This window comes from Psittacula echo (assembly GCF_963264785.1).
Source record: "Psittacula echo genome assembly, chromosome: 4".
NCBI classification, from domain to species: Eukaryota; Metazoa; Chordata; class Aves; order Psittaciformes; family Psittacidae; genus Psittacula; species Psittacula echo.
Window position 1 is genome coordinate 102,184,773 of NC_137738.1, and position 23,094 is coordinate 102,207,866.

At 41.4% G+C, this 23,094-nt stretch overlaps 1 protein-coding gene across 2 annotated transcripts in view; it reads left to right on the forward strand.

The window, feature by feature from the left end:
- The window catches only part of LOC308219797 (protein eva-1 homolog C-like), a gene marked incomplete at both ends in the record, with an annotated part of 208,459 nt that overhangs the window by 42,774 nt on the left and 142,591 nt on the right, over positions 1-23,094 (forward strand). For both annotated transcript variants that reach the window (XM_080615285.1, XM_080615286.1), the window contains one exon: positions 12,574-12,788. In XM_080615285.1, the coding sequence (XP_080471411.1) occupies positions 12,574-12,788 (215 nt within the window). The remainder of the gene's footprint in view (positions 1-12,573; positions 12,789-23,094) is intronic.

Below are 23,094 nucleotides of genomic sequence, written 5' to 3' on the forward strand. Positions count from 1 at the left end.
TCAAACAATAAAACCACAATTTACCTCTGAAATTATTATTCCTGCTACCCTGACATTTATTGTTGCTTTAAGTGGTCCAGTTACTGGCGAGTAATAAATTCCCTCTTGGCTGAAGTCAGTGGCTTAAACAGAAGATGCTGATCCGGCAGTTTTGCCTGGTTGTTGCATACACAACACACTGCATGTTCTGTTAAGGTGATATTTGAAGTTTGTAGCCAAGTAGACAGAGATAAGGCATACCAGAAATAGGGGAGATTCAGACAAACCTACTTTTTTATCTTTCTTTTTTTTTTTTTTTTCTACATCCAGTCAGAGCTGAATTTTCTCCTGGGTAATTTTTATCTTTAACAGTACTTTTTGCAAGCAGGTATGATTTTGAGCTCAACCAAGTGGGAACATAAAGAGAGATCATTTACAAATAGATTTTGAGCAAGAATATCTTTCTTCTTTTTAGTATTTTAAATCTGCTTTCTGTTTCTCCAGTTTCAAGTGACCCAGCCTCCATGATGCTTCCAGCTGATTCTTGCAGGCAGGATGAGCTCCTGGGATCGCACTGGGACCACACACACACACATATATATATATATATATATATATATATATATGAAAATATATATATGAAAATGGAACTGTTGGAACAAGTCCAGGGGAGGGCCAAAAGGATGATCAGGGAATGGAGCACCTCCCATAGGCTGAGAAAGTTGGGGCTGTTCAGCCTGCAGAAGAGAATGTTGTGTGGACACCTCATAGCAGCCTTCCCGTGTCTGAAGGGGGCCTACAAGGATGCTGGGGAGGGACTGTTCATCAGGGACTGTAGTGAGAGGACAAGGGGTAATGGGTTCAAACTTAAACAGGGGAAGTTTAGATTGGATCTAAGGAAGAAATTCTTTACTGAGAGGGTGGTGAGGCACTGGAATGGGTTGCCCAGGGAGGTTGTGAATGCTCCATCCTTGGCAGTGTTCAAGGCCAAGTTGGACAGAGCCTTGGGTGGCATGGTTTAGTGTGAGGTGTCCCTGCCCATGACAGCGGGGTTGGAACTAGATGATCTTAAGGTCCTTTCCAACCCTAACTGTTCTATGATTCTATGATTCTATATGTAAAATATATATATACATAAATATTTTAATATGTCTACTCTACCTGTTGTCTGCTTTTGTTTTCTCTTTTTAATTTCTTTCTTTTTAATCTACTCTATTTTTTCCTTTCACTGTTTAGCCTTTTCTATCTTGTTTCGGTCTCTCCTCATTTCCTTTCCTCTCTTGGGGTTCATAAAGCTGCCAAGACTTGGCCAAAGCAGAGAAATATGCATTTCACAGGTGAAGGTCAGACAGAGGGCAGCATCATAGCTCTTATTGCAGGTCCTGGGGAAAAGGATGCAGATTCATTCTGAAGCTGTTGCATTCACTGAATTTGTCAAATCTACCGTGAATAAGTAAATAAAATATGGAATTGAAAGGAGAAGGAAGAAGTATATGTTAAAATTCCACTGTTGGAAACAAGCTTTCGCCTAATTTTTGAATTTTCTTGGGAAGTGAGTTCTGAAAGAATTACGCACAAGGTCTCTAGTTTGGAGTGGAATGACAAGTGTGGATTTTCCACAGTGTCTCAGCAGAGCTCACACTGTACGTCTGTGAGCAGTATGTACCCCTCCCACTACAGATAACAATTTGTCATTGTCCTAAAAGGTTTCCTGCTTCTTCAGTGGAAAAATTTCTAAGATGCAAAGCCAATCCAGAGTGATTTGACCTACTTGAGCAGGAAAATTGCCTATCCCCTGCCCTTATTACACAATGTCAAATGAGGAGGCCTTGAATTTCACAGTTTGCAATAAAAAAACTTTTCTAATAGAAATGACCATTGCAGAATTGAAATTCTTGTTAAAATCAGTGAGAGAGACTACAACCTGATTGGAAGTTTTTCCTGTAGGAGAACTCTTCACAGCAAAGATGGTATTTATACATTTAAGTCACATTGTATCATTTCATGCAAGGTAACGGGATTTTAGATTTGCTCTCTGGAGTAACAGGAATTGTTCAACAGTGTGACCTGCCAGTTGAAATCTACTTTTTTCAGGGATGTAGGTCACTCTAAGAGCCCCAGAGCTGGCTCCTGGCGCTGTGTGCGAAGCACTCACATCTACTTGTGATGGCTTTAGCAGCAGCTCCCGTACGGTTATGCACTTTTGCCTTCACTCCCGCCATTTGCCCTGGTCTAAACAAAGCTGCCATCTCTCTGTACCCATAGTCTTGTCAGAATAAATTCTTCTGAATGGGCAGAAACCTGTTTATTTAAGTGTTGGTGTTTCTTAGCCCTTGTCATATTGTCATGGCTTAGTTCTTGATTTGCTTAAAGAATTGGTCAGTGTGGATGAGGTCTTGTCTGTCACTTGTGTGGTCAAACAACTGTTTTCTTTGTTCCATGTCATAGTGCGATATGCTGTGCAAAAGCTTTCTTTTAATTTGGGTGGTAATAGGATACTTCCCTGTTGCTCCTAGTAAAGCTGTAGGCAAAGGCCATGTTGCCTTTTAGGCGCTTCTGCTATAGCTCTGCGACACTCATAGTTATAGCAAGGCTGATATATATTTCCCTTGCTGCCTGTTTCTAATACAGAAACTAACCCTTCCCCTATGTTTGCAATTATGAAAGTCTGTGTTTTGATCAAATTGGACAGTACCCAACCTTCTCTGTTTGTTGGTGCTCTGTTTCTTACTGTCACACTGCATGGGGACATAAAGGAGCTGTCACAGACCTTACCAGAGACCTGATTCACAGGAGCTGCTTTCATGACATATGCTGAGTATCTCCTATTTTTAGACAAGATTTGGGACTGAATCTTCTTAGGTATGTGGTGATCTTGTAAACCCTGTGCTTTCACAGTACTAGAGGAAAAAACAAAAGGTGCATTCTCTGGGAATGGGGGTGTACCAGAAGACTGCTGTCAGCCACTGTGCTCACCAGCATTGACTTCTCTGTGGGTGATATGGCTAAGGAGGGCCCAAGAAGAGATTTGATGGAGATAAAGGGGTGCCTTGCGGAGACTTATAGGCTGCTTCTTTTCTGGGTGTGGAGAGAGTGGGACAGTGATTGTAGATTGACTGCACAAGTCATGGAAGTGCAAATTCTATGCTGTGCTGTGCTATGTTGTGCTATTCTATATTTTGGGTTAGGTGGTCTAAGATGCTGATCACTGTAAAATGTTCTTGGCCTCTTGAATACGTAGTAAGACATTCAGTGAGCTCAGAGCTTGTGCTGAGGGAAGTGGACGGATCCAGCTCCTGACTCCTTTTGCTGTTACATAAGAATATTGTGGTGTTAAATCACTTTAGCAGCACATGAATAAGTTGGTCCCTGGCCCTTAAGAAATGGTACAAATTTGATTTCAGTAATTTTAGTGACTGATGCAGAAAAGCTGTCAGTCTCTTGCCACAAAACCCACTGATGCTTGTAGGAAAGGTTGAGCATCAACATGCGCTGGGAGCAGGCTGTGTGGGACCAGATCCTGTCTGAGCTCCTGAACTTCTCTGCAGGCAGAACTGACTATGGCTGCAGGAAGACACCAAGCTTTGGGATTGCTTTTTTCTTAGCTAGGGTATTTCCATTTGCATGTAGATTTGTAATGATGTTGACTTCCAAGGGAAAATTTGTTTTCCATAAGAATTGTCACAGAAAAGGGTGGGATCAAAAGGACTTTATTGTGGAACTGAAAGTCAGAATAAACACCAGTGAAGTTTGTCTCTATGAGGAAGTTTATCAGCGAAGGTGCATTGGTAGTTCTGCAAGTGTGTTCCCATGTGACTACGTTTACTATGGAAAATTATATGGGTATCATTATAGTAGCCTAATTATAATCACTGTAGGTTTTCTGTAAAAATCTCTTGTATATAAGCCACCTAGAGAAAACTGTCTTTTCAGTATAGTAAGCCTGTTATAACTTAATTTAGAAGAGCTACATGACCCCTGCTGGTGTGAGCTCTTTATCACTACCTAGAATGCAATAGCAAGGCCACAGTGATTTGTGTGATGACTGTGTTTGGAAAGTACTTGGTTGACAGCCAAGGAGGAAAAGCCAATTGAAGCTGCTCAGGAAGTATCACCCATGTAGCTCCTTCAGCTAGAAAGTGATGACCTTAACCCTTACTGCAGCTGTATCTCTAGAATAAAATACTGCCTAGCTTGTCTATGCTGCATGGAATTAATCTTTTTGGGCTGTAAGAAGTATACACTAAATCACTCCCAACATTATACCTCTCATTATCTGGGTAGTGAGCCCCATAAAGCTTCTCAAGGTGACCTGGTAATTATCTTTAGGTTATGCTACATGATATATATTATAAATATGATTGTGCTATGTGCAATGTACTTTATATAATTGACACATAATGTGTACTAATGCATGCGAAGTTATACTTTTTACAATTAGACTTTAATATTTATAATGCTGTAACACCAACATATTAATTATATAATGTATTAATATTTATACTATTTTAACAAAGTGTTCTAAAAATTTTAGTGCTGCAAAAAATTAACTCTACAGGGGTGAACCTGGGGCTTCTCCTGTAACTTAAACTAGGAAAAATATTCTGCAAAGTTAGGTGTTTGTTGTTTCTGGTTTTTTAACATGTGTGCATGTTTGTCTGCATTTAATGTATTCACACACGTACACACATAAATGGAATTTTTAGTGGGAAGTGTTAGGAATTGCTAGATCTGGTAGGCTGATAAAGGCAAGGCAGTGACAACTCTGTGTTCCCAGGTGCAGGCAACAGTGATGGTAAGCAGCTATTCCCAGTAGAGAGATTTGTGTGTCTCAGGCCACTCAGATCAATACAGGCAGAAATAGCATTCATGCAAACACAGCAGCACCAGCAACCTCACCCTATTCCTCTCTCTGGTTGATCAGGATGAAAGCATGCTAGGGGAAAATATGCATGCGCAGCTATGATGTTGATCCCCCCCAGTAACTGGCCTTAGACGGTCCATGTAATAGCTGGTTCATGGGTCCAGTCCCCTATACTCCAGTCACCTCATACAGATGTGTGCATGCAGGTATGTCTCTCAGTTGACTCCCTGAACACTGGTCTTCCCGTAACTGGCCTGGACCTTCTGGTCTCTCCTTTAGCCAACTCATGGGTTGTCTGGTCTCTCCAGTATTTGACCTAGACCTGTGGCCACTTTCACACCTGGCTCCCAAAGCTCTTATTCTACATGCCAGCTAGTCCAACTTGAGAGTCTCTAGTGATCAGAGACAGACATGCACAATATGCATGTCTCACCTCACTTGCTCTGGTTGCTAGCCAGACACATGCATGGACCTGTGGTCTGACTCTGGTTGCTGTCACTGAGACTCCATACATCCGCATACACACAGATCAACAGAAGAGGCTTTGATCTGAGATAAAGGAGCAGGAATAAGCAGCTGGAGAGAGGGTTGCAAGTTGGTGAAATCCTGGGGCAGCTCCTTCCGGCCAAATTCTCTGTACTGTCAAATTTCTTTAGACATCATGGCTGCCTGCAACCATACAGCTAGTAAAGCAAGAGCTTTTTTAAAAAAATCCTTAAATCCAGAGGAATTGGGTGGTCAGCCCCTTGAATTGCAGGTCATGATACTGGTACAAGATTATAAGAGAAACTCTGACAAAAAGGAGGGACTCCAGTGGAGGGTTAGTAGGATAGTTTGGGGCTAGAGCACATGCCACATGAGGGGAAGCTGGAGAAGAGGAGATTAAGGGGTATCCAGATGCTTCCTAAAAATCGTCATACATAAACCAAAGCAAGGTTCCTCTCAGGTGCAAAATGAAAAGTCAAGAGGCAACAGACACGAGTTGTAACACGGGAAATTCTGAGCACTTATTTGGAAAAAAAGTGCTGTAATCAGAAGGGTGGTGAAGCACTGGCATGGGTGCTTCAGAGAATCCCTGTCCTTGCAGTACTTGGTCAGGGCTGAGCAAGGTGCTGGGCAGCTTGATTTCACTTTTATATTGGCCCTACTCTGAGCAGCAGTTTGTGCTAGATCACCTGTAGGAGGCTCTTCCAGGCTAAATTTACTCTCATCTAGAAAGACAATTTTTTAAACTCTGTTCATTTGCTTTTTCAAACTGTAAAAGATCAGAGAAAAACCCCAAACAATCTTCATAGCCATAAAAACTTGTTTTAGAAAAAAGTAAGTTCTCAAGAAATCATAGGCTTACGGGTCGTTCAGAGAACATCATCTAAGATGATGTTGAAATAACAAACAATATTTGTTGTATTGGATTAGAATTGGATTTTTAGAGTGATTCTTTAAAGTTCTAGGGCCAAAATACTTGCAGTTGGACTTGCTTATTAAATTCCCTACAGTTATAGCAGTAGTCTGTGGAAGGGCTGTAGTGGTTTATTAAATTCTATAGGAGTTTACAGTTATGAAATTTAAGGGAATAATTAACAATAATCCTCATTAGTATCTGATCTATATTCAAGTCTGCGGAGTTTAAAACCACCACGTTTTTATTCCTGTCACCCCTAGCCTTCATCAATCTAATTTCCACTCTCTTCTCATCCTTACATTAGCCCATTATGAAATCCTACCGTTCAGGTTTTACAAAATGTTACCTTGTTTAGCTTTGAAATGCTGGCACTCAGCTGCAGTTCTAAATTCACTCTTGTTTTAAAGCTATTTTGCCAAAGTAACACTGGATACTGTTTGAAGCTGCAACTGCAGTACAGAAGATCAGACAGTGGGCAAGGAACTGTTGAATTAAAATAAAAATATTTTCCTAAGTATGCTTACAAGATGTTCAAGTTTATTCAGTGCTGTATGGTATCTGAAAGGTGAAAGGATTGGGGAGGAGCTGGAGTGAAAGCAAACCTCTCTGTGGAAGGTTTGTAACAGCAAGTTTTAATCTCCGGTATTAGTAACAACGCAAAACAAACCCTACTTGTCCATACTAGGCTGCTCTGTGATTTGAGAGAGCTGCTTTTACTACTGCAGCCACAGGATTATCAGTAATGCCTGGTATGAAATGCATTCATTGAGTTACTTGCTCTGGCTTCAAGCCTTGCCTGGGATCACATTTCAGCCCTGTTGGCCTGTCCTCATGGCCTGTTATTCTATTCCACTGGCTTAGCACTGTTTCTGTAAGATGTTACGAGTATCAGTGTTCTGCATATAAAGAATAAGCTGAAATTCTCCACTCCACAACCTATATGAAAACCAGTGTGGTGTAGGGGTAGTCCGAGCTCCAGAGAAAGTATCTGATTAAGGTCTCTCTTGGAAGAAAGTTCTGTTTCTCATTTAGAGTCTCAAAAAATCTGTAAGGAAGGTGAGAATAGAACAGTAAATACTGTCACCACCAAGAAAAAAACAACCCAAGATTAAAAATAAAAGAATCTGTGTCAGCCAGGAACAAGACAATGTTTTGTTCACTAACACAGTTAATTGCACTGACTGCATGTGTTTCAGATAACGGAAATCACTTGTTTCTGAGTATAATGTTCCTTATTCAATACATTGGTTTTTCTGTTATATGTTTATACTACTATATGTGTAACTGCAAAAGCTCAGAATTGGATATTTTAAGAAGACAGTACTATAGCTTAAATATAGCTTGATGCAGGTATTAATGAAGCTCTGGCTTGAATTATGTGTAGTAGTTTGTTAACTGTTAAAATCATTTGAATTTCCTTGTAATTTATTAGAAGTTTCAGATCATATCCAAACTATACAAAGAGTTAGTTTTGTTGTGATTGTCTCTATTCCTTCAGCACACACCCACAGAGATGTTTCCTGGTGAAAGATTAAATTAAAAGTCCTCTGATAACTGAGGAGCTGGTGTGTTGCTATGGCCCTTGTGAATCAAAACTAGAACTGTATTTAGTGGAAGTAGAAGAGGACTTACTGCTTTTAGGTAACCATGGTTAAAAAGGATATATGAATTGAGTGTTTGCATACTCTACTATTACCCTACATTTGGATGCAATGGAAGCTCTTATGTCATCTGTGCTTTTGTGAAGCAACTTTATTAGTTGCTTTGATTTGAAAAAGGCAGGGCTATTGCTCTATGACAGTAAGTAAAGAATTATGATTAGATTTACAGTACCTGTAAAATGATGATATTCTGTATGAAACTGTTATTTTTCTCTAGTCTGTATATGTGTTAGAGCTGGCTGTTGGATGAGAACTGAGCAACAGTTCTGTGGAGAGGCAATGGTGAAAATGGTTCTTGGGAACCGACATTGCTGGGTGGGATAGAGTTACAGTCAGCATTAAGTGTTGTTTATGGCAAATAGTGAAGTTTATTGCTGATGACTGAAAGTAGTCAAAATCTGGACTTTGGAAAAATAAATTGCAAGTGGTATGTGAAAGGAAAATTTCCCTCTTGTTAGAGAGAAACTGACCTATTGTTTTTGTGATCTACTTCTTTTGGTTGTTCTGTCTTCGGAGTGTAAATCCCTGCTTTCGTAGTGACATTGGTCTCTTGAATCAGGGAGTTGTTTAGCACTTGACTCCTATATATTGATTTAATTTGGGAGTGTGGAAGTCCACCAGCAAAGGTTCCATGTCCTCAACACAATCCTTCAAAAAAGAGAAGTGCTAAACTCAAAAGATTTTGAGATTATTTTTGTTATCCCAGATTTTCAGAATGTATAGCATTTGGAAAAGTTGAGGTGGCTTAATGCTTTAAATTTATTTTATGCTTTTACCAGACTTTCAATTGAAATATACATTTTTGAAGAAATGCTCAAATTACTACCTGCTCTAGCATTTTCTTTGCTACACAGGCTAATATGTGAACCACTAAAAAATTTTGTGATAAAATCATGAGAATTTATGTCACTTCCACTCTAGATGAACCACAACAAAATAGGGTAAATTTGACTGTAGCAGTACAGCTGGAATGTTTTCCTCAAATAATTGGTTCCTTTCAGGTCCTGGATATGACAATGGTGATATCACATCACAGAATTTGAGGGTGAAAAAAGGAGAGGCAAATGTCTTTGGCTATCTTTAAAACCAACCTACCTTATGTTTGTTTTGAGTGGGTGCTTGTAAGACTGTAGCTTATATCCTGTAATGCAGAGACATACACTTGACGGGGAATGGCAACATATTTGATAATATGTTTATTGTCTCAGTTTCTTGACTTATATTCTGTGGTTTATGAATAGCTGATTGATGATCTACTGTATCATTTTCCTAAACTAGTTTCTTGCAGCTATCCAAAAGAGATTTATACATGCTTGCCAGGAAAGAGTCTAAGAGTTCTGTAAGCTATTCCTTGTGTCCTTATGGAGGGCTTCTTGCCATTGAAGTCCTCAAACACCTGGCATTTGCTACATGTTTATGCATTTAATTCAGTAAAGAGCATCCCAGTAATACCCTCCCTGGTACCACATGTAGTGGTACAAAATGTCACCGGAGACTTGTTATCAAAAATTCAGCAAGGATGCTGAAAACAATTCAGGTTTTGGGTTAAAAACCATGAATCAATGGGTAACAAAATGCCAACACTTGCAAAAGAACTAGCAACGAATGTAATGCAAATTTGGCACCCTTAAAGAGGAAAAAAAGTGCAGTAATTCTCTACAGCTACTTCCTTTTGCTATTTGAAGATCATCATGTCATCCCTGATCATGTCCATACCTAATCCAGTATCTTCTCTCTGACAGTGGTCAGTGCCAGATGTTTCAGATACTGTGCTTAGTTTATTATTAGCCAGAAACCATCAAAGTGTTCAATCCCTTCAATATCTTGAGCTTGAATGAGCTCAAGTTATTTTAAGATTGCTGATGGAAGATGAGAGGAAGTTGTTGTTTCAATAAGTGATCTGCACTAATTGCAAGGGTTGAAGTTTTCCCTGATCCTGAATTGGTAATATGAAAGGCATGTTCCAGGATGGCGATTCTGACAAATAGTTGAATATCCAGAGAATCCAGTAGAGTCTTGACTGCATCTTGGTTGTATTTCTCTGGCTCCTTAATAGGTCAGCCCCAGGGAAAAGTCTTAATGCACTGGAGTAACAGCATGGAAATTAGGGTTTAATGTTTTGTGTTATATTCTGGTTTTGCTTGCAGTTGGCTTGTCCTGATGCACATCTTGTATGATTGCCCTACTTTTCATGGAAAAGAGCTGATCTGATTACAGGACTAGATGTACAGCATCACACAGAGCATGTATTCTACTGACTGGGAAAGGAGATGCACTCCAGTAGTTCATTCTATTCCCAGAGTGCTTCCTTGAACAAGTGAGATAAAGAAACTAAATTAAATAGCGCTATTCCCTGATCTGATGCAGCCCTGTCACTCTAATTACTGGGGCTGTGTCTCAGACTTTTTCTTATGAGCAAATGCAGCCCTAGGGACTTGGAAATTACTATGCAGGTTTGAGTAAATATCTATTTGGCACACACCTTGAGGCACTGCAGCAACAGAACTGCTAAATAAGAACTAAAATTTAGAGAAATCAGAGGATCCAGCCCTCATAGTGCAGCTTGAATTCTGAAGCTAAATTAGGGTGTGTTGGTTATCTCTGAGAACAATAATTATAGGTGTTTTGGGCATCTTGACATTTGTTCTTTCACACAACTCTTGAGCTATGTTTCAGTGTTGGTATGGAAGCAGAACTACTCCCATTCAAAGTTCTGGATGTAAGCCGTTCTGTTTTGGAGAGTAAAAGGAAGTTGCTGGATATGGCTTTAGAGACAGAGAAAAGGCCAGGGAGTGTTTAACTTAGTGGAGTAAGTATACCCTACACATATGTCTGCAAGGATAGCTAGAGATTATTCTAAGAAAGCCATGTTAATTCTTTCAAACCACATGAATTGTGCTTCCCTGTGTCTGTTATCATGTCTTGGAAGATAAGATGATGAATGTGAGGAAGCAGTGCACCTTGCAGTAATGAAGGGTAATTGTATACCAAGCTGGCATCTCAATATAGCAAAGATGTTGAGATCCAGAAAGAATCCTTTTGGCTGCCAAGAAGGCAAGGGTACTGGAACATACAATAGGTAAGAGTCCGAGGGAGCTGCTCTGTTCATATAGGAGAAGTAAAGAAAAAGGAGGGTGGGATCTACCTAAATGTACGGAGGAAATGGAGCCAGTCTTTTAGCTGAAATGTACAATAGAAGAACCAGGGGGAACAAAAAAGTCATAACATGGTAAATTCCAATTGCATGGAATGAAAAAAGATTTCATTGTGAAAATTGTTAAGCATTGGCACAGGTTACCCAGACAGGTTGTGGAGACCCTATCCTTGGAGATATTCAGAACTGGGCAAGGCCTTAGAACGCTTGGTCTAAGTAGGCCCAGCTTTGAGCAGAAGATCAGGCCAGGTTGCTCAAAGCTTTATCTGGTGAGACCTCACTTGGAGTATTGTGTGCAGTTCTGGTGTCCTCAACATAAAAAGGACATGGAACTGTTGGAACAAGTCCAGAGGAGGGCCACGAGGATGATCAGGGGACGGGAGCACCTCCCGTATGGAGACAGGCTGAGAAAGTTGGGGCTGTTCAGCCTGGAGAAGAGAAGGCTGCGTGGAGACCTCATAGCAGCCTTCCAGTATCTGAAGGGGGCCTACAAGGATGCTGAGGAGGGACTCTTCATCAGGGACTGTAGTGACAGGACAAGGGGTAATGGGTTCAAACTTAAACAGGGGAAGTTTAGATTGGATCTAAGGAAGAAATTCTTTACTGAGAGGGTGGCGAGGCACTGGAATGGGTTGCCCAGGGAGGTTGTGAATGCTCCATCCCTGGCGGTGTTCAAGGCCAGGTTGGATGAGGCCTTGGGTGACATGGTTTAGTGTGGGGTGTCCCTGCCCATGGCAGGGGGGTTGGAACTAGATGATCTCAAGGTCCTTTCCAACCCTAACTGTTCTATGATTCTATGATTCTATGATTCTGAGGTCTTGAAAACCTCCAAGAATGTAGGTTGCACAACTTCTCTGGGCAACCTGGTCCATTGCTTGACTACCCTCACAATGAAAAAGTTGCTCCATATATCTGGTCTCAAACTCTCTTTTTTCATCTTATGCTTGTTATCTCTCATTCTCCCGCCATGCACCACTGTGAAGAGTGTGGCTCCATCTCCCTTGTAATCTCCTTACAGATCCTGGCAGGCTGCTATTAGTTTCCCACAAAGCTGTCTCTTCCACAGGCTGAACAAGCCATTTCTTACAGGCAAGTGCTCCAGCTCCCAACCATCTTGGTGGCCCTCTGTTGAATTAATTCCAGATTATGGAAGTCTGTCTTGTACTGGGGGTCCAAAAATTGCATGCAGTATCTAAATATGGTCTAAATGATGAGTCTGGCTCAGCTGCATTTCCTGTAAACTTGATAGATATGCTGATGGAAACAAATGGTATGATCGAACTAAATGTTTGGAGCATCTGACTGTTGCCTCCACCAAGTATGGCTGAAGGTCAAACCACCAAGCCTCCACCCATGCCATGTTATTGTCTTTCTCCTTTGTGCTTGTGTGAGATGAATAATGAAATCTGTGTCTCTTATTGCTTGTAAGTTGTTTGTTTCTTAGACTGCAGTGGTGTAAATCACCTAAGTATTAACTTCCTTTCACTAATGATAGTTTTTGTTGTTTTTGCAGGTTACATATCACAAGTACTAAAGAATTACACTGACCATGCCTGCGATGGTGAATATGTCTCTCTGAGATGTCCTCACAGAACTACCATCAGCATCCAGTCTTCTTTTTATGGCCGAATCGTACCAAGTCATCAGATGTGTCCTTCTCGCTATCCCCACTCCTATGCAACTTTAATTAAAGAAAATGTTGCCTGTTCAGTTGGCACTTCCCTTCAGGTACTGCATTAAACTGAATTCATTCCTTTGGGACTTTTGTTGGCCTGGCAGCGGCTGTCCATGCTGATGCTGCATAGAGCTCTATTAAGGAGCACTACCCAGCATGGCAGCACTGACACCTTACACAGCTTAGTGGATAATTCATCTTGGTAGTTTAGACAGGACTGGATTAGATTTTGCTGCTGAATCTCTCAACTTTGCTGTTACTCTGGTCAGTAACAATTCAGGAATGTGATTGAAACAGAATTACTCTGCAAGACCACAGTGTGTTTGACTGGATTTGAAGGTAGATTTTTTTAGTTCTCCTTCCCAATGGTTAGCTTTTTCAACACATTCAGAAGTTGCTGTCGTGTTTCTTTTACTTCAGAACTGATTCTATTTCAAGAGACTTCTGGTAACTTGAAACCTAGAGAGAATCCTGGGCTTTACTTCTGACTCATTTGGCTCTTAGGCCACTGTAAGTGATCATACATCTCTTAAGCTTTTAATGTCCCAAGCATTGGTAGTTAATCACAGAATCCCAAGGGTTGGAAGGGACCTCAAAAGATCATCTAGTCCAACCCCCCTGCAAGAGCAGGGTAACCTAGAGTACATCACACAGGAACTTGTCCAGGCGGGCCTTGAATATCTCCAACATAGGAGACTCCACAACCCCTCTAATCAGCTCTGTCCATTTATGTAGGGGATGTTGACTACATGTACCCTCCCAGGAGAATATGTGATGTCAAGCAAATCAAAGGATTATTTGTAAGGTGCCAGTGTTACTCAACTGTCAGTAGGAACAACTAGAATCAGAAACATGAGTTGGCTGATGTTGTTGAGATGAATGGGTTCTGCTCCTGGATGTTGAAGTAAGCACAAGACTTTCAAAGTGCAGGCTTTGGGACTGAATACTATTGGGCAAAAATCTCAAGCATTTAGTGTGTTTATGGCTATGAATCAATAATAACTCATAATAAAAATTTATAGCAGAACTAGATTAATGCACCTACAGGGTGCATCATAATTTATTTCATAATTTGGCTAAAGGCCAGAGTTTCCCACATCACTTCTAACTCCTGCATCAAAGGTTTTTAAGAGAAATTTGCAACATATTTTAAAGTTGATACGAGTACTTTGCCTTGCTAATGTCAGTGGTAAGTTCTCAAGAAACTGCACAGGGTTGGTGTTTGCTGTGGTGTAACCCTTAAGCTGACAGATTTGCAGTTGCTCTCATAACACTTTTACTGCACAGCAAACGACTGAGTTGTAGTGTGGGAGGACGTGGTCCTTAACAGTGGAAGGTTTTCCCAGATATGATAATGAAAGTTCATAATACAACAGACAGGAGCCAGCTGTTTTGTTTAAGGTGGGGGAACATGGACTGAAAACTTTGGCAGAGGCTAACCTTCCCTCCTTTCCTCTGTTGATTTACTGCAAAATTTACTTGAAACACTTTGTTTCCCAGCATGCGCATGCCTTTAACCCTGGTGGGTGAGTGGCCCACTTAAGACATCTGGAAGAACTTGAGAGCAGGGGGGATGTAACCTTTGGCTTTCCATGCCATGGTTTTGTGTGCAGGAGGGATTTCAAAGAAATCCTTAGCTGCCTGGCTTAGCTCATTATGTTGTCAGAGCTGTTCCCATTAGCTTTGCCTCCAACACTTACAGTACTTGTAATTACAGTTCCCCTATCTATCAGAGTAAGAACTGTGTTCTCTGTAGGTAGTCTTGTAGCATATCTCTTGTACGGTATGTTTGTTACATGACTGAGACTGGAAACGCCTGTTCACCCATTTTGGGGATGCAGATGTGCTAAGGAAGTAGCTGACATTTTCTGTTCTGCCACAGATTTCTTGGGGGACCTTGGGCAAGTTCCCAAGTCTCTTTGGAGGAGATCCACAGTCCCTTTTGGTGCTCCCAAATGTGGCTTTGATACCTCAATGTGCTGTGCTTGGCCAGGGTGGGGTGAGTCCAAATGCCAGAGATGAATCTTGTCTTCTTTTTCAATGCTGGAGGGGGTGAGGCCTCTCTGAAGGGTAATCCAGAAACTCCACAAGCTGAAAGGCAAGCTGCCTGAAGCTCACTGACAGGAAATGCATGTATGTAGGAAAATTGAAAAGTTATAGACAAGGAAATTATGTGTAGTTTTGTGGTTTTGAAACTCTGCTGTATGGCTGCTATAGGCAGGACCAATTGTGTGTGTATTCTGACTGCAATTTAAGAGTCAGCCAAACCAAACCCTTCAAAATTAAGTTTATAAAATTACTGTGTCTAATCAAACCCATGACTGTATAAATTTGCTTGCTTGTCTGGAGAGTTGCCTGGAGGGAGTGTAAGGGGCAGTTTATTAATACTATTCCCTGCAAACTCTACTTGTGAGTAAAAGTTCATTCCCATTTAGAAGCTCTGTCCCCTGCAAATTGACAGTTTAGACATTGTTTCTATGTTAAAAATGGAAAAGAAAGGGTTGATTACACTGACATAACTACTATAAACCAGCCTTGTGTGATTGGCTGCCAGGATCCCTTGCTTCAGTCACTTGTTTTTGTTTGAAATGAAATGCAAACCACTTGTGAGAGCATGTCTAAGACATTAAGGCAGTGACCCCAAACTACACATTTCTGTTAGTCTAACATTGCAATGTCAGATTCAGTGGGAGATTGCCAAATGTACAAAGAATTTGGACATTCATACCAGGATTTTAGTTTCAAAGTGGCTGGTCTCTTGTTAACTTTTTGATCAAGTCACATGAATATGGAGAGATGAGAACAACAAAATAAAGTTGTCTTGAAAGCCAGACATTATTTTCTTTTTAAACAGGTCCCCTTGCTCCCCTCACTCCACTCAGTTTAACAGGGGAGCCCGGAGTTAGCCTAAGTCTCATGAGATACATGTCAGGAAACAAGGAGAGTTGAAGCATCTTTGATATATTTTGAAGATGGAAGTGTAGAAAATTCCTACTCATCCTTTAACAGCAGAAGCTAATTTGGGGCACTAGTGTGGTTAATTAGTGTTCTGGTCTTGTATTGGCTCTTTTTTACTTTCTTTGTGGAGTCCTGCAGAGAGTATTCCTGGCTGTGAAGTAATGGAAAGCAGTGTACTTGTCCCAGCCAGGAGGGATGGCTGGGGAGAGAGAAGAGGAACATCTGGAGCTTTGGTTGCTGTGATAAAAGGGACCTATAGAGTGCACTATCCTGCTTGGCAGAAGTCTGTGAGCAGGAGCCTCATGGTGGAACTATCTCTTATCTTGCTTTCAGGTCAGGGAGAGCAGATGCCAGGACCAAAATCTATTAATTTTTTACCCAGAAAAGTAAATCCTTGAGTATTAAGGGTCATTTGGGTGTATTGAAGTCATGCCACTGAACATGTTTGGCAGTATGTAAGAAGGTGTTTATCCACACTGAATAATTTCCGCAGAGAAATTAGTTGTATTCCCACTAGAAAGTCTCTATCTACTCTGGGTACTGACAAGCAGAGCTGCATCAGCATACTCCTGTGTGTGTACACATTAGCATGGCCCTGTGTGTGTTAGTGTCTTTGTGATGACCTGTAACTCCCACATACCTTTATCTTTTTGGAGAAATAGTGCAGGTGCAGTTGGTATGAGCTTGCAACATAACAGTTTTGAGAACTTGGAGATTTTTGTTAGGTGTGTGCATTTTGCTTTTGTGGTGGAATTTTGTTCTGTCCCATGTCACCCAGATAAGGTTGGTCAAACTTGGTCAAGTCTATTTTTAATCCACCCAATGTCTGATTTTTACTGTAAGAGTGTGGAGAAGAAGCTAACTTACATTGCTGCGCAGCAGAGGGTGATATAGGAACACCTGAAGACACCTTTTACTTCAAGGGTATCTCCTGGGGACCATCGTCATCTGCTTTAGCCTTTCCTTTGTGCCATGGTTCTCATGGTCACACTACTGAATACTTTTGCACTTCCATGAAAAATATAAGGAAAGGGGGAATAAGGAAGCATCTGGGGAAATAAGGAAACTGATAAACTGATACATATTCTCATTTTGGTAAATTGACAGAAAAGTAAAATCACAGCTTATTTGGAGGAAAACCAGAATGTCCTGGAGCAAAGCTTAGTTAGAAGGAAAATAAAAAGCCTTGGAAAGGCAGTTATCCATTGGTTTCTCTTCCCAGACATTTATCAAAGACATTGTAGCATAACTTCTGTCTTCATGTATACATGCACTAAAATAAGCAGGAAACTGCACTTCAGGAGGCAATGTTTTACCATGTGACTTGTTTCCCCAAGAGAAGTGGTGCTTAGGAAGGTGCTGTGGAGCCAGTCATGCCTGTCCTTAGAAAGATTAGCTAGTTTGGAGAGTGAGCATAGGCATTGCCTGTGGCCTGGGTTTCTTTCAACACTCTCCAGGACAACCAGTCCTTGGTGACAAGAATCACTAGCGCTGCTGATGTAATATTTCCTTTCGTCTTTTAAGTGAGATACAGGACACCTTTGCTGCCACCATCTCCCACTGTCACTCCAGCAGCATGTAAGGCACCAGTACAAAAGAGAGTGGATTCCTTGCATGCTAACCACAGGATTCCCTGAGCCCCTCTTCTCCCATTTTTGTTTGCACCTATCAGGAAGGTTTCTGAGACAGAAAGCAAAGGGGAGCTATCCTCTTCGGTGGTGGAAATATGAGATAAACTGTCCACTAACTGTGTGACTCTCAAAGCATGGGCCAGTTGTTGATCACAAAATGAGGGAGCTGCAAGATGTGTATGTTTGTTACCATTTCTGAAAAGGGTTTTGTTTTCTGCAAGAATTCTGGATTAGCAGTATGGCAAAGTAAAATACAAAGTTGAAGAAAATAATCCAACTGCTCTAGCTTTCTTTGTAGGGCAAGGACAGTGGCTTCTGCCATGCCTAGTCAAAGGATGTTGCATGGTCTCACTGACAGAACAACCCTAAGTGGCCTCAACAGGAATTAGAAAGGGTCCTTTCTTATGCCTCTGAATGTCTATAGGATGGTGATGGTCAAGAGGAAAGAGGGAGGAAGTTTATAGAAAGGAAGAATAATTGTCATCAGTACCACTGGGAGGAGAACAGTCATATTTCATGTTAGATCTCCACAGCTTAGGTACACCTTGAACAAGTAAAGTTTCAGTCTCAGAAATGTCAGTGAATTAAAGAGAATTTTGGACAACTCTTTGTCAGACTATATTAATTACTTTGCAGAGGATGGTGAACCCTGAGCTTGGGGTCCAAAAGAGAAGTTACTGCGGTGCTGAAGTTGCTCTTAAAAATCACAGAACCCGTGCAGCTTCATTCATGAATTTTGCCGAGCCTGAAATATTACTCTCTGTCAAGCAGCTCCCTCAGCTAATTATTTGCAAGTAGAAGAACTGCTTGATGCAGAGGTCACGATAATCTCTAAATTGTCATGTCTAAAATCTTTGGCTTGACTGAAATAGCTCATCAGAGCAGTGTAATTGTGTACTGCAGAAGAAGAGACACTGGAGGCAGAGGTGGCCTGTCTCCCTGATTAGGCAGGACTGCTTCCTGGAGTGTAAGCCTTCTAATGCTTTGTTTACTCTAAATTTAAACTTTCCATGTCATGGGGCTTCCATCATTGCCACTAAGACCCTGCTTGACAGCGTAATGGTTTGCTCTCAATGATTTTTTTCCACTTTGTCTTTAAGCTTTACCTTTCTTTAATCCGATGGCGTTTGGTTATGCACCCTTTTGTATTTCTTCAGTTTAGACCTCCTCTCCCTTTGAAGCCTACCCTGCATACAGATTAAATTTCCCACTGTTAGGAAATGTAGATAATGTTAATTAGGTGATATTTGTAATGCAGCTTTTATCGGGTCCTTCTACTTGCTAAGCATGTTCCTGCTTTTTGTGAATCACTGTCTATGGGCTCTTTCAAGGCTCTGCCAGAGGAGCTCTGGTGAATCTTGCTGTTGTGTTTTAACATTCCAGACTACTGCTGCCTGCCCTACTGCTCTGCTGGTGTTTACTATTCCCATAGCAGAACTGGCAAAAGGGAACATGTGCCCAGTTTTCAGCTCTTTATTCCACAGTGTGGTGTGTTAATGTGAGTCACTAAATGTGTGAGCATAGTTCCCTCCTCCTGAGTCTGCTATGCGTGTTGCAAGGTCCATAAGAGATAGCTAGTAGAGTGCTAAAACCTGCCATAGATCAGCTGTCAGGATTCAGGTCCTTTGATCACTTCTTGAGATGCACAGATTGAATGTGGTAATTTGGACAAAGATGGATTACTTTCTAGTGAAGCAGGCTGGGAAGGTTGCTTGATGAAGCCATAGGTGGGCAACCTGTATCTCATCAACATGGATTTTACTTCCTCACGTTGTCCTTCCATGTTGCTGATTCATAGGAGATCTTGCTCCATGGACTTCTGTAATTTGTGTGAATGAATAGAGAGGAACATGCAACCTTCAGATAATCAGAAAAAAGAACTGTAAATAAGTTTCCAACTTGAAATTAAGTTTGCTGTGTGTTTTAAAGTAAACCAACATTTGGGGTATGTAAAAGAGTATCAAAACTCACATGAAATGCAACATGAGGGGAGATGAAACTAGGTGATCTTAAGGTCCTTTCCAACCCAAACCATTCTAAGATTCTATGAAGCCATTATGAATGCATTGTGCTGCATGGCTTTGTAGGGAGAATTCATGCTGCCTTGTTTTATTGTATTTACTTCTTCCCATTGCAAAACTCATGGAGTTGCACCAAATATAAGTGTTGATGTAGCTCCACCATAATGGCTATACCTGAACTGAATTTGACCCAAAAATGATTAATCATATTTTTAAAAATTACTGGTATCTTCTGGTGTCAAATTCTTGGTACAAATCTCTGCCCATCTTAACTCTCTGAGTTATTCTCCTCAGCAACATACAATTTCAGCAATTATTTAGTGGGGTTCCTTTGTGTAATTTCATGCCTGACTGACATGCCCTGCAGTTAACTTTATATTCCTTTGATGATGGAGGCTGTACAGAGAGCAGCCCTGTGGCGAAATCCTAGTTCCCATTGAGTATTACCCTTTGCTTCTATAGGTCCAAAGTTTCACCCTAAGTGTGTTGAACCTATCAAGTACTACAGGGGACTAAGAACTGAGATAAATTTAATTGCCTTGGGTGTTAAGCTCAGTTGTGGTTTATTTTAAGAGTTCAGGGGAAGCGCTTCTCAAAGAGTGATTTGAAGAGATGGAATAAAAATGAGTGCACCCTTGGGAATGGCTGAGGACAGCCTTCTTGCACAGCTCACATCCAGTTCCAGATTTAAAAGGTTGTTATCTAATGAGCACAAGCAATTACTTAGCTAATAAGCACAACAAAATGAGCACAAAAAATGTGTTTCATCTGCAATGCTCACTAGAAAGACATGCTTTTGAGCTTGAGGCTGCCGTCGCTTTAAGACCTGGGTCACCACAGTGAGATTAATCCAGGGCATAAATCACAGGGGTTAGATTAGTGTTTGTTTTACTTGAATTCACGTTTCTTGTTCTCTTATCTCTGCTAAATCTTGCGGCTTCTTAGCTCAGTCATGAACTAGAGAATGGAATGGGTTTGAACAGTCACAACTTCCCTCCTGAGCAGTGGCAGTCAGCCCCCTGGCTTGATTTACCACTGGAACACAATTATAAAACAGCACAATGCAATTAATGCATCTTCCCTCTCTGTTCATGCCAGACGGGAATTCTTCCTCTACCTTCTTCAGCTGGAGTGATTTTTATAATATAATCTAATCCAATGCAACTCTATTTTGCTTTAGTCAGGAGTCTACCAGGTGGCAATGGCATAAACAGCTGACTATATATCCCAGTGAGGAATGATTCTGTGTGTCTACTACTGTTCCTGTGCAAGTTCAGATTGCCTGTGGTCCTCTTTGTGTTTGGTTTTGTGGTTGTGTTTTCCTGCCTTTACAGCTGACAGTGACAGCCAGAAAAACAAGGCAAATGTAGAACAAATTGCCTAAATTTTTCCAGCGACTACTGCATGAGCTCTGGACATTCACAGAATCACAGAATCACAGAATATTAGGAATTGGAAGGGACTTCCCTCACTACCAAGTAAACTCACAGCCTTACTTGTGTCAACCCAGCTGATCATCTGCAAATACTTCAGAAATGACATGTGACAACTGCCAGAGCTCTAATACTGTCTAGAAGTATGATTTTTGAGAATAAGACCAGAAAGCCAAGATCTTGGTTTGTAAGGGCCCCTGTAACACCAGATACACTGGACCTGCAGAAGAAGTATATCTGTAGTGGGTCATTTTGTCATGCATGTGCTGCAGATTTGCTGTGTTGCATAGTATTTAAGAATGTATATAGCTGATATATAGCACATAGTGATGAAAGCAGTGCAGAGGAAGATCTCTGTGTATGTTAAGGATAGGTAAAAATAGCATGTGCAAGTTTTTAAGTTGTTAAAGGTGGTGTAACATCTTTATTCTTTATTTTTAAACAAGAAAATGGCACAATCATTGCTAATTTTCTTTGCTTTTTTTTTTTTTTTCCTGGTGTATTTCACCAATGAGCATTGAACATTTTAATTTTTTTTATTTTATTTTATTCTTTATGGATATATTTCATTATGTCTAAGACTTTGCTCAACAGTCTGCAGGATATCTCAAATCTTAATGATTTCCCCTTTCAGGGGGAGACACATTAGAATGATGGGAATAAAAAGGAAATATTGATTTCTTTCCGCCATGAAGTGACTTCTCAGAGTCATGGCTGTTATTAAATTGAGTTGAAACTGTAGCTAAACAGTAAAACCAATTAGTAAAAGGCATATTCAGTCTCAAGAACACTTCCCTTTTTCTACAGTCTAACAGTGGCATAGAGGACTCTTGCTCCTTAATTTAAGTACAAACTTCTCCCTTGGGCTCTGTGTTACTTTGCATAATGCAGGAAGTAAACTCAGGAGGTTTTACTTATGTGAATACATGCAAGAGCTGCCAAAAGTTAGAGGAGAAATAGCAAGATGAAATAGTAATATATGGAAGCTGTCCATGATTATTCTTCTTTGAGGCTGGAAAATAATTGCCTTTGCTCCTGGTGCTGAGCCTAAGGAGAGATGAACAAGTGCTGTTTCAGGCATCGAAGCTGAGGTTTTCAAAGAGGTTTCTTGTTGGCCTAATCAGTCTCTCCTGAAACCCAGGGTGGTTTTCCCACTGATTTTAATAGCACCTATTAAAATGGATGACCCGGGGAATTACAGACCAGTCAGTCTCACCTCTGTGCCTGGCAAACTCTTGGAGCAGGTTCTCCTGGAAGGCATGCAAAGGCACATGAAAAACAAGGAGGTGGTTGGTGACAGCCAGCATGGCTTCACTAAGGGGAAATCCTGCCTGACCAATTTGGTGGCCTTCTATGATGGGGCTACGAAACTGATGGACAGGGGTAGAGCAGTTGACATCATCTATCTGGACTTATGCAAAGCCTTTGGCACTGTCCCACATGACATCCTTGTCTCTAAATTGGAGAGACATCAATTTGATGGGTGGACCACTCTGTGGATAAAGAACTGGCTGGATGGCCGCACACAAAGAGTTGTGGTCAGTGGCTCGACGTCTGGCTGGAGACCGGTAACGAGTGGTGTCCCTCAGGGATCGGTGTTGGGACCGATCTTGTTCAACATCTTTGTCGGTGACATGGACAGTGGGATTGAGTGCGCCCTCAGCAAGTTTGCTGATGACACCAAGCTGTGTGGTTCGGTTGATATGCTGGAGGGAAGGGATGCCATCCAGAGGGACCTCGACACGCTTGTGAGGTGGGCTGATGCCAACCTGATGAAGCTCAACCAAGGGCAAGGTCCTGCACCTGGGTTGGGGCAGTTCCAGGCACAGCTACAGGTTGGGCAGAGAAGAGATTCAGAGCAGCCCTGCAGAGAAGGACTTGGGGGTGTTGGTCGATGAGAAAATGAACATGAGCCAGCTTCAGTGTGCACTCGAAGCCCAGAAAGCCAACCATATCCTGGGCTGCATCAAGAGGAGCATGACCAGCAGGTCAAAGGAGGTGATCCTGCCCCTCTACTCTGCTCTCGTGAGACCTCACTTGGAGTATTGTGTGCAGTTCTGGTGTCCTCAACATAAAAAGGACATGGAACTGTTGGAACAAGTCCAGAGGAGGGCCACGAGGATGATCAGGGGACTGGAGCACCTCCCGTATGGAGACAGGCTGAGAAAGTTGGGGCTGTTCAGCCTGTAGAAGAGAAGGCTGCGTGGAGACCTCATAGCAGCCTTCCAGTATCAGAAGGGGGCCTACAGGGATGCTGGGGAGGGACTCTTCATCAGGGACTGTAGTGACAGGACAAGGGGTAACGGGTTCAAACTT